Source organism: Falco biarmicus, chromosome 9 (genome assembly GCF_023638135.1).
Source record: "Falco biarmicus isolate bFalBia1 chromosome 9, bFalBia1.pri, whole genome shotgun sequence".
NCBI lineage: Eukaryota > Metazoa > Chordata > Aves > Falconiformes > Falconidae > Falco > Falco biarmicus.
The window spans coordinates 39,613,159-39,629,270 of record NC_079296.1 but is presented as its reverse complement, the minus strand read 5'-3'; the positions used below and the strand labels follow the sequence as shown (position 1 = coordinate 39,629,270).

Genomic DNA, 16,112 nt, shown 5'->3' with positions numbered 1-16,112 from the left:
ATTTCTTAAACCAGGATAGTTCAAATAGCCTCAAGACAGATAAATCTGGACCTACTCATTTACACAAGCATGCTTTTTAACTCTTTTCCCAGCTATCATACATGACAAACCCTCCAGGATTAACAGTTAAGACTTCCCATTAGTCCGCCTCTTCCAAATCAGGTTAATATACTCACTGCTGTTACTGCCGCTCTGTAACTTCAGCTTGCTTTTTTCTTTGGCACTCCTGCTAAGGACACCATTCGGTTTTACTTCTTCCTCTGTCTCACCCTTTTTTTTCTGCAAATCATTTTGTTTCTTTTTGTAAGTTGGCTTGGGCTGCCGTTTAGTCCTTTGCTCTGACTTGCTCTCACTTTCATCAGAGTCTCCGCTTTCAGAGCCAGACTCATAAGTTCGTTTTGCTTTTCTCCTAGGGTGCTTATCTTCCTTCACAAACTTATCTGCCAAGATTTTACTATCTATGTTGTTTTGCAAATCATTTGATGTAGAAGCTATTAAATTGACAGTACATGGCTTAATAATTTCTGAAACACTGTTCCCTGAATTCTCTTTTTTATTAGTGTTTTTATCTTCCTCCGAGTGTCTTGTTAGCCAAGCCTTTTTCAGCTTAGTGTGGTAGTTTGGCTGACTCGTCTGGGAAGTTTGCCCACTGCCTACAGAGTTCGCTTTGTTTATTGTATTACAGACGATAGCACTGTCTAGGGAGACAGAGGCTGAAAATGTCTGATTTTTCACAGGGTTGGATTCGGTCTCACTGGTGTTACTACTTTTAAACTGAGCTGCAGCCAACGCTGCCTTGTGCTTTTTCAAATGGACAAAGTCGGTGGAGGTGGAGAATCCCGAGCTGGGCTGAGCAGCGCTGCCTGTCTTGCCAGTGGCGGGTGTAACTGGAGCTGGAGTGCTGACCTTGCATTCCTGGGTCTGCGCCACCGCCTGACTTGCCGCTCTCGAGGCAGTACACTCCAGTGACGTGCAGGCCAAGACCGTGTTTGATAAGGAGTAAGTCACTTCTGAACTACCCCAACTTGACACGCTGGTAGTTGTTGCTGCTGATGCGGTGACATCCGTTTTGGTACTGCAAATCATAGTTGTGGTAGGGGTGACAGCACGAGGAATGGTGCCTTGCGAGACCGCTGGAAATTTCTTTTCATACTGTGTGCGAGCACTGTCTGAGTTCATATTTGGCAGAATGATTCTTCCAGTCTCCCTGGCTTCCGCTGTTTTCAGGCAATCTGCTTGATTTGTCACAGCTGAAGATCTCTCGCTAACTCGATCTTTGGAAGCAGACTGCATTACTGGTATGCTATCATATTTCGTGCTAGAAGGAGGACGCACAATAACAGATGCTGTAGCGGACTGCGACTTTCCACTTATTCTTTCAACATGCCAATCCGCTTTCTCATTATTTGGGGCATTACTGGACTTCCATATTTCTGACAAATTCTGTTCAGAAGTGCCCTTGTAAACGTTCTGAGCTTCCTTAGGCTCAGGTACTAAAGTTGGTGGTTTCTGCAACTCCTGTATTTTGCCACCACCAGCATTAACGGGCTGAACGGGGGTTAGAGTCGGAGGTGAAAGGCTGCTATAGCTGCTTTCCTTCTTCTCCAGGTTCTGGTGCACAGGAGGGTGAAACACAGGGGCTCTGTGCAAGGCAGGCATACTCCGGAGTGTATTTGAAGACGAGATTGACAACTGAGTAGGGCTCCTGCTGTCACTTCTAAAAGAATTTACAGAGTGAGACTGCACTGACTGTGAAACCTGCTCAGATATCTTGCTCGCAGAGCCTTCGCTCTCTGGTTGGTGCTTAATTAAAGGTGGAGGTTTTGAAAGAGAAGAAATGTAAGAGGGGAGAGACTGGGGACTAGCTGCTGTTGCAGGACAATTAGTTTGCTTATCAACATATGCACCTGAAGCTTCCTTTGACGGGTATGATCTTGGCGGTTCATTTACTACACTATTAGACAAAGTGGTGAAATAGTTACTCTGTGGCAAACTCTGTGGAACAGAATGCTTCATTTTATACAGTTCTGAGACAGAGCGTTCGGCATCTTTGTCATATTTTACTGAATGGCTTTTGGGACTTGAAGATAAGGATGTTACCCTGGAGTAGTTATCTCTCTCTCCCTCCAGTGCCTTTATTTTGGCTGTAAAAGGAGCAACTTCAATACTTTCTTGGAGTATCCGTCTGTGTTCTTCTTTGTATTTGCTCAGTCGCTCCCCAGTCTCCTGTGGTGGCCTTGGCAGCTGGTTCAACATTGGATCTGTGAAATGTCTGTGCATATGGCTCTCCTTTGCTGTCTGTGTTCTGTTTTGCTCTAGCTCTGTCTTCACTGGTGCAGTTGTAACAGAACGTAAAGGTTCAATGAATGCTTTCCTCTCCAGTTCTCTGAAAAAGGTTAACCAGACAGAGGTCAGTCTGAAGGTAGTGCGACGTGCTAAATGGAAGACCTTTCTTCCCATGCTGTGACCAAAGTTATCTATTAACACAAAATAAACTTCTCTTTATATTAGGTACAATTTTTCAAAAGTCTTCAGATGACTCAGGAACTCAAGTACCACTCCAAGTCACCAGGGCAGAGTCTGTTTTGCAGCACACCGGCAAGCTGCTTTCCCGCCCCCCCTGTATTGCAGACAGCCACGTTCACAAATGAGCTAAAAGGAAGCTGTAAGACAACGTCGGCTGCTGAAATGTACCCTCTCACACGGAGATGGAACGCAAACTTACTCCTTGTGATGCTCTACAACACTTTTGGACAACGGTGGGCTGGAATGCGTTGTCAGTTTGAGAGGTCGAAGGGGATCTGCACTGGACGGTCGCACGGGAATGTGACTCAGTAAACCGAGGCTGTCAGCTGAGGTCACCGGGGTGGGCTGGTGTAACCATGGGCTGGGAGTATTCTGTTAACACCAACCAAAACAAAAACAAAATCAGATTTCAAAATAATCATGGGACCACAAGAGTTACTGTATCAAGCCCTACCAATGATCAGAGTGAAGTAATGTATTGCAGCACCAAATCATACACAATAAATAAAATTTAACATTTTAAGTCACTTTCAGATCAACTGGAACATCTGACCGTACTTCCCCTGGACTTGTGGTATAGAAAACAGTTTACACATTTTGGAAGCATTCTTAGAACTGTTTAATTTTCAAGTATTCAGCATGAATATTTAATTCTAGAACAGCATCTCAAGCTCATCAAAATTAGCAAACCAATGATAGTCTGACGGCACTTGACTTCAGTTATGAGTAAACAGACCATTAGCTCTTCAATGAATTGCAAGAAGTATTTCTTTCAAAAGACAAATATGGTTTAGTATTTCTGGAAAACAATTTCATCCCCAGCTTTGTAAAAAACCTCAATATAAGGGACAGACGTATCTCTTTCCTGGACAGTTCCTCTCCTCCCTCTCAAGCAAACGATTAAGTATGATAATCTTAATCTGCCAGGCATTTTTGTTTGGCCTAATTTCATCTGCAGCACAGTACTAAAACCATAAAGGTACGCACACATCTGCCATAGTTTGCACCAGGGCAAACGCATAGCACACGTTAACTCTGTCATGTGTGCCTAAACACTCAAAAGATGGGCAATAGAAACCATCCTCACTTCCACACACAGTGATAAGTCTTAATTTATGAACCGTTTTCTAATTGACTACTTGGGTACGTTTGTATTTTCATTTCTTCTCTGAAACTTGTGTAACAACTCTGCAGGAAAGGCCAAGAGCAGCTCTCCATCTCTCTTCCCCTCTCCCTCTCTCCTCTGAGACCTGCTTACATGAAACCCACACAGACGAGTGGCAAGGCAGGGCAAGGCAGGGCACCCTGCTGAAGTGGTGCTCAAGTGCTAGGGACCAGCCAAGAAGGGACCAGGACAAGAGTGAGCAAAACTCCCAGGCGCACCCCATTGTCTCTCAGAGCTGCTCCACCCCCAACTCCTGCCCAGAACTACTTCCCCTTCCCTGCTTCTCAGCAGTCCATGCCTCTCCTCCCCAGCCTCGGGGGCTCCCAGCTGAGAACTGCTACAGCAGAAGGGACGCCAAGAGCTCTCATGACACGCGCACACAGCACAGAATAGATCTGCAGGTGCTACAACTTTCAAGTTCTGATTTCTGTACTTTTGAATATGTAAAGCAACTTCTTGGGTTTGTGCTAACAGTTTTGGTGCACACGTTTGCTAGGCCAGGAGTTCCCACGCTGCGGTGAATTCCCACGAATAGCCTGCAAGCTGTATTAAAGTATTATGCAAAAAAGGCCCATCACCTTCTCCCTAGAGGAGGTGGGGAACATCTGCTTGAGCACCAAGCGTTGCCTTAATAGCTTTGTGACTCCACCTGCAACCACCTACGGCCCAGGCCAAAGACGGGAGCTGCCACAGTCACCTGTGGAGGGTAGGAAAAGGTGGGCTGGGGGGCACGCTTCCCGTGACACACAGACACACTCAGCCCTCAGCAGAGGGTGGCTGCTGCTGTTACAGCTGAAACACAGATCCCTTTCTGCAATTGTGGCACCCATTCAAACCTACTTCGGAAACGCCCATTCTGGGTTTCTAAGACATATTTAAAAAAGGCCTCCAGCGCAAGAGCCAGAAGACAAGTCACCACAAGACAATTGCCACATATCAACATAATTAAAAAGCTACGTGCCTCAGTATGCAGGGCTGCATACTTCAGGCAGCCAAAGTGTAAACACAGTCTACCCAAAGTTCTTTAAAATGGACTTCAGCATGGGGTGGAGCAGGCAGCAACATGAAAAGATAAATCCACCTATAGTTTTCTCTTAGTCTTTTCTTCCCTGCTGCGTTTCACTTTATCACATTTTAAATCAAACTGACTTCTTATTGCAAGGCCAACTCAAGCTGGCTGTTTGGGAAAGACTTAGCCACAAGGGTTTGGCTTTTCTCAAGAATGAGGCTGGGGAAGAATAGCTTTCCCCATGATGAAAAAGAAAAAAATCTTTATAACCATTCAGGAACTCCAAGTTTTGACGCAAAGGCTTACAATCTGGCAGGAGGACCACTGTCAGTGACATGCCTTTTGTGGTCCCTGTGAAAATCTGCCCAAATTAGGCCAAGTTGTAAGCCTCTGAAGATCAGTATGCACATGCTCAGTGGAGGTTTGATTGAAGCTGGCAGGAAAGCTCTCCAAAGTTTCTGTCTGCGCTACACATGCTTCATCTTACACTGTTCCTCTAAGGTGCCTGCAATAAGCATGCCATAACCCAAGCCTGCAGGAGCTGAGAAAACTTTTCCTGTAATTGCCACGTCTGCCTGCCAAACGCCGCCGCCGCACTGGGCGTTAGGCTGAAAAACACAAAACCATTTCTTCTGAGACTTCAGTGGTTATACTCAGCATGCAGACAGAGGAATCACCCTGACTTGAATACAGAGGAGTAGAACGCAGATGGGAAGGCAGGGATGTGTGTCAACAGGAACAGAAGGGGAGAAAAAGATATGCCAAGAGAAGGTACACAGATAGGTGTAAAGACAAGAGACATGGGTGTGCAGTGCAAGAAAGATTTATAAATGCTACAGTATTTCTTTTCAGAAGTTCCCGCTGGATTTAGTACTCCACCCATCTCAGCCTTTCTCCATTGCTTAGCAAGCATACATGAATTTCACTGTAAAGACAACAGTACTACCTCTCCTAGTACTTAACTTACACAATGGTTTTCGTCGTTTGAGGTAGCAGAATTTACCCTGTGGACTTGAGGTCCAAAACCCACTGGTTGACCTCAGTTGGTCATAAACTAAAACCAAACATTTCTTCTTTAAAATACTTGGGAAATCAAGGTCTGGAAGAACTAACTCCCTACTCACGCCCACTGCGAGACAGCAGTTACTACTGGAATTTCATTCCTCAAAAAACCTGCCATCACCAAACACTGTGTGACGCAAACCACCAGATCTGTACCTAGAGAACCACTGCTGGGAGACACCGGCCCCAGCTAAGTATGTCATTAAGAAACGAGTTCAACTTACCCTTCTCAAGGAAGTCTCCGCGTTAACAGGAGTTTCTGGGTGGACCCATTTGGAGGAGGGCAGACCGAGTCCTGAGTAAGCATGTGTTCCGTTTGGATACTGCCAAATAATTGGATAAAGCCCTAGCTGATTATAGGAAGCAGAAGGATGAGCTTGTCCAAGAAGATGTGGAGACTGGTGTTGTAACATCTGTTGCTGCTGCTGGTGTGCTAATGCCAAATGGCCTAAGCTGCTAGCATGAGCAGTCTCTAGTCGCGGGTGGCCACCCAGCAAGGAGGCAGCAGGCACTCCAGGTAACACTGCAGGAAGTAGATGAGGGTGGTGAACAGAATGGTGAGATGCGGTACTAAGGGGGTGAGTGTTAATAGCAGACAAGGGAGCCTGAGCTGAAGACCCAGCTAGCAGGTGGGATGAACCAGTTAATGCAGGATGATGAGCATTTGGATTTAAACAGGTTCGGTGGGATGAGGAATGCAGAGGATAATTATGCTGATGCAAATAAGGTGAAATGTGATTAGTTCCTGTTTCTTGTCCAATCAGAGTGGGGTCCCTGTACACCGTGAAATGTTCATTCTTGTCAATGATAAGAGGACTTTTAGTAGCTTCTAGAGCACTAACTCTAGCTGGAACTGGATGAAAACTAGACCTAGGCAAATCATGATCAGTTTTATTGGCTGACCTTGTTAATCCAGTAGCATGGCTGTTTTGGGAACTAACCTTAGACTTCACAGTATCAGAAGATTGGGTGAATTTAGGCTTAACATCAGGTGACTTTGTTTTAGGATGATCAACTGAAGCACTAGGTTTTGACTTCACAGAATCGGGGACTGGACTTTGTTTATGCAGTTTACTCTCTTCTGCTAGAGAAGCTACACTTAACGAAGACATAAACGAGCCATACTGCACTTTTTCTTTTTCAGAATTTAAGTGTTCATTTACTGATAACGTTTTTACAACCCCAGGTTGGATCAATTCAGTTTTGTTAACAACACCGCTAACCCAACTTTGATCAGCTTCCTGTTTTCTTGCTTCAAGGAAATTTGCATTTGCAAATTGCTGTTTTAAATCGCTGCTGTGAGATTCTATTTTCTGAACCGTTTGCAAACCAAAGGTACTTGCAGCATTATCCTGGCTCTCCTTTTCAGCATTGTTTTTATTAGTAACATCAACACCACATTTTGGAGTAGGAGGTCTGGGTACAAACTGATCATTTTTTAATTCTGCAGTATGTTTTTCTGCATTGCACTCTTGAACATGTGGATCCTTGGCATTCTGCTCATAAGGTGTTGGCTGCTCTGCTGCATGGAGTGAAGATTTTTCCTGCTGATCTAAGATGGATGACTTCAGTCTTTCTGTCTCTTCTTGTTTTTTATCTTCCTGTATTTCATCCCATGGAGACCGCCTATCTGTTAGTGTCTGTTCCACTCCCTCAATAGTTTGGGATTTTCCTTCTTCTCCATTTATCTTTGAAGTGTTCTTGCTTTTTAACTCGTTTTCTGAATTTTGCTCTGAGGACGAATCTGTTAATCTTTTGTTTGAAATTTCTGAGTCACTGCTCTCAGAGTAATCTGAGATATTGTCTGTCCGCAGTCTCTTCATATTTAATTTTTTTTCATCCTCTTCAGGTTTTCTTCTTTTACTAAGGAAGTGTTTATTTTTGTTCTTGGGGTTTTCTGTAAAAAATAAAAACATTTCTATCACATTTTCAGTCTAATACAGTTTTAAGCAGCTCTCCCTCCCTTTCCAATAACTGCTTTTACCTCCTCGACCTATATAATCATATCTTTCTTCTTTCATCTTCTCTTCATCAGGCATGCTGCTATCAGAGCCTTTCCTCTTATTTGGCCGAGTATTCCTCTGTTGCTGATGCTGGTGAGAATTCTGTTTTGGTGCTGCAGTTTGGGAATTCATTGCTGGTCTTGGACTATTTGCTTGCGCACGTGTATAATGACCCTAAAAATAATTTTGTGATTAATGAACTTAAATGCAATTTTAATCAGTGACTTTAAACATGTATCTTTAATATTTACAATACAGAAAAATACTTAGTTAAAAAGATAAATGTATCTACGTGGACTGTGTTGCTGTTCTGGTTGGAACGAGACCGTCGGCGTGAAGTGATGCCAATATTTTCACCTTTCAACAAAGAGTGAACAACATCATCTAGAAAGGTCATCTGAACCATAGAAGGATCAACATTCTGCGGTTCTAACACCTGGTTTATTAAAAAGAAAAAAAGAACAAAAAAAAAAAGATCAGCAGATGTTCACATACTGCCCAACCTGTATTTTCTGTATCACTGTTCACCAGTCTATTTTGTGTGCTAAAGACTAATCAGAGAAAAAGCCTACTTAATCCAAGCGAGCAGATCTGACACATGAATCTCAACAAAGGCTGGGAAAAGAGTAAAACCAAAGCAAATGTGTCTTTACATGTCAGTGTAAAAATAACTTTGTTTTTTAAAAGAAGTACCCCACCACTTCCTTCCCCCCTTTCACTGATCTGCAAATTTGAAATTAAGACACTGAGCTCTTCACAGAGTATATGTTAAGCAGAAATTCAAATAGACATTTTGTAAAATGTATTTAATGCACTATAAAATATCTTGCAGAAGCACATTACAATACTGCTTCCAACAGAAGCAAAACTGCTGAAAGAACCAAAATAACTGGAGAGAACAACTCTAAGAGCGGTGGAATGTTACTAGGGAGGGATATTTCAGAAGGGAGGAAATACTAACCAGATCTTTAACCAATGTGTCACAAAGTGAAAAAAATAACATTTGGGGAAAATTAATTAGAGCAAATTAAGGGAAAGAATGTATCTGAGCATTAGACTAGTCTTAAATTTTATTGTCACATATGATTTTGTCAGTCATTTCAAGGCAGAGACAGGTCATTCCCCATATTAACAATGAATCATTACCCTGGTCTCCTGAAATAAAATTCATTAGTGCCATGCCACTAAAAATACCAGTATTAATTCTTTTTATAACATCAACTTCAGAAATACAACTAAACCCCACCTCAGTAAATGTAAATTAGGGCTGAAGTAAATGCTTAATTCAATAAATTGTGGGAGGCGGTTATTTCAATTGCTTGGAAGAAGTAATCGCTACTGCAGTGCTAGAAGATTTCAGCGCTGAGAAAAGAAATTCTCAACAGAGCTGACAGGGAAGACCAGTTCTTAAAACCAGATCGCTTCCCTTCAAAGACTTCACTAGTCAAATGGTGAGAGCAGAAGAAAAGCAAAACTGTAGAACTGGTATTAATCACATGATTGCACAAACATTCAGCCTCAGGATGGTTTTAATTGCTAGCCCAATGCAAAGTCATGCTGCAGTTTCAGCGCAGTAATAAGACTCGCCCTGCTAGAACTGAACAGCTTAGTGTATTTCAGAGCACCACAAAAAACCTGTAAGAACTCCCAACGTGTAGTTTACTTGAGGCTTGTTTTCCGAGTAACACATACCAAAACTCACCTGGTCATTCATAACAACCATAGTGCGGGTGAAGAGATCATGGTGGGTAATGATACCAGTAAACCACTGGGTGGCAGAATCCTGTCTGTACACTCTCACCCTATAACCATTTAAGGAGTACGGACCTTTAGAAGGGGAAGAAATGAAAAAGCCATTGAGGAATTCAGAAAAAAAGGAAAGAAAAAAGTTATCAATGGGTTTTCCTGGGTTTTCAGCCTCATAGCAAACATACAGCGTGCACGGCATGGTCAGCAAACTACAGGCAATTCTGGCACAGCACTGCCTGTGGATTTGACTTTTACTCAGGAAGACATTTTGGAACGCAACTGGTACATTCAAGTATGCCTTAAGGTCAATTCTGCTAGTATTTTTAACATACTGTTTTCTTATCTAACTAAATCTTGCTGCAACCATGATGAGAAATGATGGACAGATTCCTGCCTACGTACAGGAACCATAGGAAAGTAATCTGAAAGGCCAGAAAGTGGCAGCAGCAGGTTATACAGAAGCTATTTAACAGGCTAGTCACATGCCCAGCTGCTTTGCTGGCAAAAAGATTTACATCTCAGTGGTTAGGCTCTCCATCTGCCAAGTCTTTCCCATAAGTGACCACAGAGTTTCTCTCCATTACAGCAGCTGGAAAGGCAGCCGAGTGATCCCGTCCCTGCTATGGCCACACAGAATATTCCAAAACACACACACACACACACACACACACACTGAGTGAAGATTTTAGCTCCTGTTTTCAGATGTAGCAACTGCAAAGAAACCCCACACACAGTCACTTTGCAGAATCATTTTAATTCACCTCCAAAAGTCAGTGGGGGTGGGGGGGACAGTATGATACAGTAGTTTTATTTCTGTAGTTGGTTTCAAGACCCAGAAATTGAGATTCAACAATTTTATCCCATGTTCTTGATTATCAACACACTAAAGTTTCATTGCACTTAAGTGTTTATATAGCATTTTGTATGACCAAGCACACTGCCACTGAGTTCAGTTCCAACTGTGTGGGTTCTGCTACTTCTGCAACCAAACCCCACGTCAGGCATACAGGAACGGAAGCAAAACCAGTCAGTGGCAGCCTACAAAAAGCCTAACTTAAATGATTTAAGAGTGCTTAGTTGCTCAACCGCACAGGCAAGGCCAGAATTCCCCTGTCTTTAGTCTTAAAAGATTTTTTCCAACCCCTGCCCAGTACATTAAGCAAGCTCAAACATCTGCAGCAAACAGACAGGGACCTTGCCGATCTTTCTCTAGCAAAATATCTGTATTCACATGACTGAGTCCATTATAACCTCTGCACAAGGAAGTGCATGTTCATAAGGACTGTTTTTAATGTCAATATTTGAGAAGTCAGGAGAAGTGCAAAAGCAGTAATAATTTAGACATTTCCAAGTGGTCTTAGGATTTAATTGTGGAACCTTAGCAAGGCCTTCTGAAATACCTTTTGCATGTGATTATCTAGGTTCTAAAACGGCTAGGAACAGAAACACCATGCAGTGGCACCCTTCTTTCACCCACATTCACATCATTCACTGCACAACTGAAACCCTGAGACCCACTGAACCCTCTGAGCTACTGGTGTTAACTCGTCCCTGGAGCACGTTTCCAGCTGCACAGACAAGGGTCAGAAGTGCACCAGCATGGGTGCTGCCAATCACTGACACGTATGACCATAAAAAGAGGAAGGATCTGCAAGCTTATGTCTCTCATTCCTTGTCTTGGACCAGACGGGGTTCCCGTGGGGACACATTTCCTGATGGCTCCACTCCAACGCTTACTCCATATGCCCCTGCAAAACGCCTCCAGCTCAGCTCCCACACTTCTGGCTGCCTGACCCAACTGCATTCTCCATGTCTCGAACTTTTAATCACTGTCCCAAAGCTCTGCCTTATTCAGACAGTCTCAGTAAAATTTTGCCTGTGTCTCTTCGTGTGCATTTCTCATTCCTACGTTCCTATCCCAGTTCCTCCTCTCTTGCAGCCTGCTGTTAACTGCACAATGATTTTCAGTCTCTTGCATAACCAGAACCAGCCTCTCCCCAGCTTCTCTCATTTTAGCATTTATGATTCCAGGCCACTGCCTTCCAAGTCCTTTCCCAGTCTTCTCATCTTACAAGCTCCATCCTTCCCCATCAGCTTCCAGCTTCTCTTATACTCTTCTGCACTGACCCAGTGCCAATTTCTTTCCTCTTACTCCTTGCTCTAATCTGTGTCTGCCCCTCCTCCCAGCTATTATCCCATCTATTTTTAAAAGACACTTTATCTACCTTTAAAAAACGTGGTGGTGGTTTGTTTGGTTTTTTGTTTGGTTTTGGGTTTTGTTTTTTTTTTTTTTTAATGTGCTGCTGGGTGTCACGAAGAAGGAGAAAGATTAGCCTGTGGTCATACGACACAGGACGGCTCTGAGCTCCAGCCCAGCCCAGCCACAAGCAGCCATTACAGGAAAAGCCTGGCTTTGTCTCCAGTCCCTGGCTGAATCACGCTCAGCTACACATTGTTGAAACAGCCTGTGCAGTGCTATCAGGAAATATCTCCAGGGCTGAAGCACACTCAAGTGTTTCAAGACGATTATTATACATGCAGCCTCACTGACTGTAGTGATAGTAAATCTAATAAGAAGAAAAAATTCAAAGATTTTAATTGTTAAGTATCAAAGACATTTTACTATGTTCCTTGAACTGGTTTTATTCGTCCCTAAAGCCTTCAACTTGGCCAAGTTTGGGAGGAGTTTTTTGGTGATGGTTGTTTTTGTTTTTTTTTAAAACAAGGAATAAACTACTTTCCTGTCAAATCTACAATCTCTACTGCAAAGCCTGCTGCTGTGACTGCTGCCCAAAGAACAGGTTAGAAGGGCCAATTTTTTTCTTTAGTCTCATTCTTGTAAATAACTGGACCAGTTCTGACTAAAATTCCCCCTCCTCAAATTGGCATGTTTCTTTCAAACATTTCGAACCTGATTTCAATACTTTTATCTGACCCTCTTCTTTCTTCAGATAAAAGTGCGTTTTAACTGTGGTAGTCTAAGTAGCAAATAGTAAGATACGAGATGAAGACTTCAGCATCATAGACAAGAAGGAAAAGGCTGGATCCTAAAAATGCTGTAGAGAATGAAGCAAGAGAATATGGTAACAACCTTAATAGATGTGTCTAGACACGGTATAACTGAAAATGTTGCTTAAATTGCAGGGAACAGGAAAATGGTAATAACGGAGAAGATGAAGAAAACCAGAGAAGGGAGGGGAGGAGAAAAGAAGGATAACATGACTAGATTACAGCAGCTAGCACTGCTAGAGGGCTGCCTGTAAGCCATTGAAAGATTTGTGCCAAATGCAAAGTCTCCAGGACCAGGAGCAGATTATGCCCCAGGAGAACATGACAGCATTCTCTGCTGGCTGACCACCGTCCAGTGGGGCTGAGCTGGTGGCACTGCAAAGGCTGTCACGGCGGATGGGATGTCACCGCCCGAGGAAGTGCGTCTCTCCTCCGGTCACACTGCACCCACAGCAGGTGAGCAATGCATTTGAACTGCAGCTTTTCCTTAGATGAGGAGAGCTAGTCTGCAAGGGCGTTTGAATTAAATTCACCTCCTCATCTAAAATACTCCTAATTTGTGCACTTCCAAGCATCTAAACATCTGTTTGAGAAATTATATAAAATTATATATATGTAAGACAAAAATACAGTTCCTGGAAAGATGGGACATAAATGAGTTGTGTGGATGACAGGCTGGCAGTTTCATTTAGGTGACTATTCCAATATTGCTGGGGCTTTGCTCAAGTATTGAGTCTGTGCCAGTGTACAGAAAAGCTTTGGTAATTTTCTTAGTATTGTTACTCTAATGAAATACAACAAACAAGCTCAATTTTAGTTTCCTTTTCCTATAGCCCTAATTTGATTTCACATCACCTCTCAATCTAGTTCTGCCTGCAAATTTCACCAACAGACTACTAACTCATGTTGTTCATGTTGTATCTGAGGGTATTATGATAGAATCTAAAATCACTTAACAGCGACATACGAACTTCCTATCTACACAATTCCACAGATTGCTTTTTTCAGCATGCTTTCTCTGTGGCCCATACAATCGCATTAGTCAAATCAGAAACTCCACAGAAGGAAAGACAGACATTTTTAACTGTAACATGGATATTATACTTACCACATTCTTTTGGTTTTCTAACCTTAGTTTTATCAAAGGGACAGTAAGCAAACCTCAGTGCCATCCTTAAAATACCAGATTATTTACTGCTCCCCTCCCATTCTTAATTTACAGAATGCTTAAGCATTTTTGTCCTGAAACTGCTTTGCTGCTTGCCTGGGAATTTTATTTTAACCCAGATCCTACAGAGGTTAGTTTCTGCCCCCCATAGCTAGGAATGCCTCTGTAGAGCTGTCTGTCAGTTCTGCAGAAAGTTAATGAATATATTGCACAAATGCATATACATTTTTATTATCAGCAAGACTGAGCCAAAATAATTTATTCTAATTCATACTAGTTTTCACCTAACTTGTAGCTACAGTGTAAAAAATGATGTATGCATTTGCTGCAACCTTCTAGCATTAGAACAGAGTTACAAAACTGTAACTGATCTGAAAGGCACTTTTCAATCGGGGGCTGAGGGTGTGGGGTGGAGATCTGAAAGTATTCTTCATCTGTGACAGAGCTGTGAATAACTGCAAGAACAGGCAGGTATCTGAGAAGTTATCACACGTAATAGTAACACTAACAGAGCACACAACAGTTTTAAACATGCTAAAAGGTGTGTGGTTGCCATTCATACGCGCTTATTTTCACAACAAACTTTATAAAATACCTACGTTCAGACTCATGATATTCAGCTTCTGCTGTAATCACCAAAACATCAAACACGTTATGAACAGTCTGAAGAAGTCACGCACAGCTTTTTACATAGTCTTGTTTTCTTGTATTAACAAATACTTCCAAAAATAACTTCCAAGTCAGAAATACATTCTCCATTATATCACAAATACTATGAGATGAGTCCAACACAACTAATGGCCTTAAACTAGCTAACACAGAATAGAAATAACAGAATTTCCCACATAATTACCTTGCATAAAAATCTCCTGAACCTTTTGTTCCTTTACCCAGGCTTTTACCTCCTCATGTAACTGCGGGTTATCCCTGAGAACTGGGTTTAGACTGTCTACGTCGTCCTAAAGTAGAGATTAAAAAAAAGAACCATATGTTATGTTTACTTGTAACATTTCTGTTTAATTTCCTAGATGTATTTTAAGAGTACAATATTAAGTAGTTTTATGCTAATTTTACTGATTGCCTACAAATCCCTGTGTTATTTTTAGAAAAAACTTAAAAGCATAACATAGTGCTAGAAGTTATTTCATGGGAACATGGTATGTCAGACCCCACATGTGGCCAGACTTGTAAGCTATTAATAGGATCACACTTTCATAAATGCTGTCTTGCTACAAGCTAAAATTGCCCTCTAAAGACTTCAGTGTTTACAGGTATGCAGAAAGAATTTAAACGATTAAATGAATTTAAAAAATAAGTATCTGTTTATCATATCTATAAAATTTAGTACAGACATACTGAGCATAAACATAGCTATAAAATCCACAAAGATAATGCGTAAGAGATAGCTGTATTTTAAGAGAAACAAACATTCTGAGAGAAACACCATTACTGATTTTCAAATATGTAGGTCTTTGTTAATTAGGCAATTCCAAATAAGACATGCTTCAATTTTTTATTATATTCAGTCCTCCTGGAAAAGATTATTTTTGACTATTTAAATAGGACATCATCTGGGAAATTAAGACACATTTGGTGGCACTGTTGTCCTAACACGGAAAAACTAGGCACAAGATCTTATTCGTATTTTAGACAGCGTGGCTTAAGTCACCGTTCACCTCTAGACTCTTGGGAGTATCTATTTCTCTACTTCAGAGCAAACTTGCTATTTCTGCCTTTTGAGGCTGTGGCAGTGAAATAAATCTGCACCACGCCTGGCGACTCCTCATGCAAAGATGGCCTAGGAAATCCTTGAGCTGCAGGAACATGCATTTGTGCCAAGAGAACTTCAGACAGTTAAAATAATCAGAGCAATACTCCACATACAAAATGTAAAATGTTTTATCAGTGCTGCAGCTGAGATCAAGTAATTTCTTTCCTTGATCTCCAACAAGTTCCTTGATGTTTTACAATTTATTATGAAGAGCTCCATCCATAGAATACAAAGATACAAGCAACACTCAGGGAATTGTGCATTGCTGCCAGGCCCTCAAGTGACACGAGCAATTTCTCTCTATTCATCTGGATGAGATTACTCCTGCTAACCCACTGTTCACAGGATGTCTATCTCAAATTCAAAATTCACTTCCTGACACTTGAAGATTGTGTGCTCCATTATGGAGAAAGAATCAATGCTTCAGTTACCAAGAGAAAATCACTCACTCTCCTTTTGCTTTTGAAAAGGATATGGCCTCGGATCCAAAAGGAATGCTCAAGGTGATTGTTTTAATACATGTAAAGTGGAACAAAGTGAAGGGCAAGATCAACAGGACCTCTACCACCAGCTAGGTGAAGTATACATTGCTAGCATTACCAGAAGCCCAAGAAGGTCAGCACTAGAATTTATTCAAGGATAGCAGACTA

The 16,112-nt window shown here is 42.0% G+C and overlaps 1 protein-coding gene across 3 annotated transcripts in view; it reads right to left on the bottom strand.

Moving 5' to 3' along the window:
• The window catches only part of JMJD1C (jumonji domain containing 1C), a 165,996-nt gene that overhangs the window by 25,059 nt on the left and 124,825 nt on the right, over positions 1 to 16,112 (bottom strand). For 2 of the 3 annotated variants that reach the window (XM_056351587.1, XM_056351588.1), the window contains 7 exons: positions 14,545 to 14,650; positions 9,468 to 9,592; positions 8,058 to 8,201; positions 7,747 to 7,939; positions 5,987 to 7,659; positions 2,726 to 2,898; positions 177 to 2,386 (listed from right to left, as the gene is read on the bottom strand). In XM_056351587.1, coding sequence (XP_056207562.1) covers positions 177 to 2,386; positions 2,726 to 2,898; positions 5,987 to 7,659; positions 7,747 to 7,939; positions 8,058 to 8,201; positions 9,468 to 9,592; positions 14,545 to 14,650 — 4,624 coding nt within the window. Of the gene's footprint in view, positions 1 to 176; positions 2,387 to 2,725; positions 2,899 to 5,986; positions 7,660 to 7,746; positions 7,940 to 8,057; positions 8,202 to 9,467; positions 9,593 to 14,544; positions 14,651 to 16,112 lie in introns of those variants that run through there. The other variant, XM_056351589.1, reaches the window with a different exon arrangement.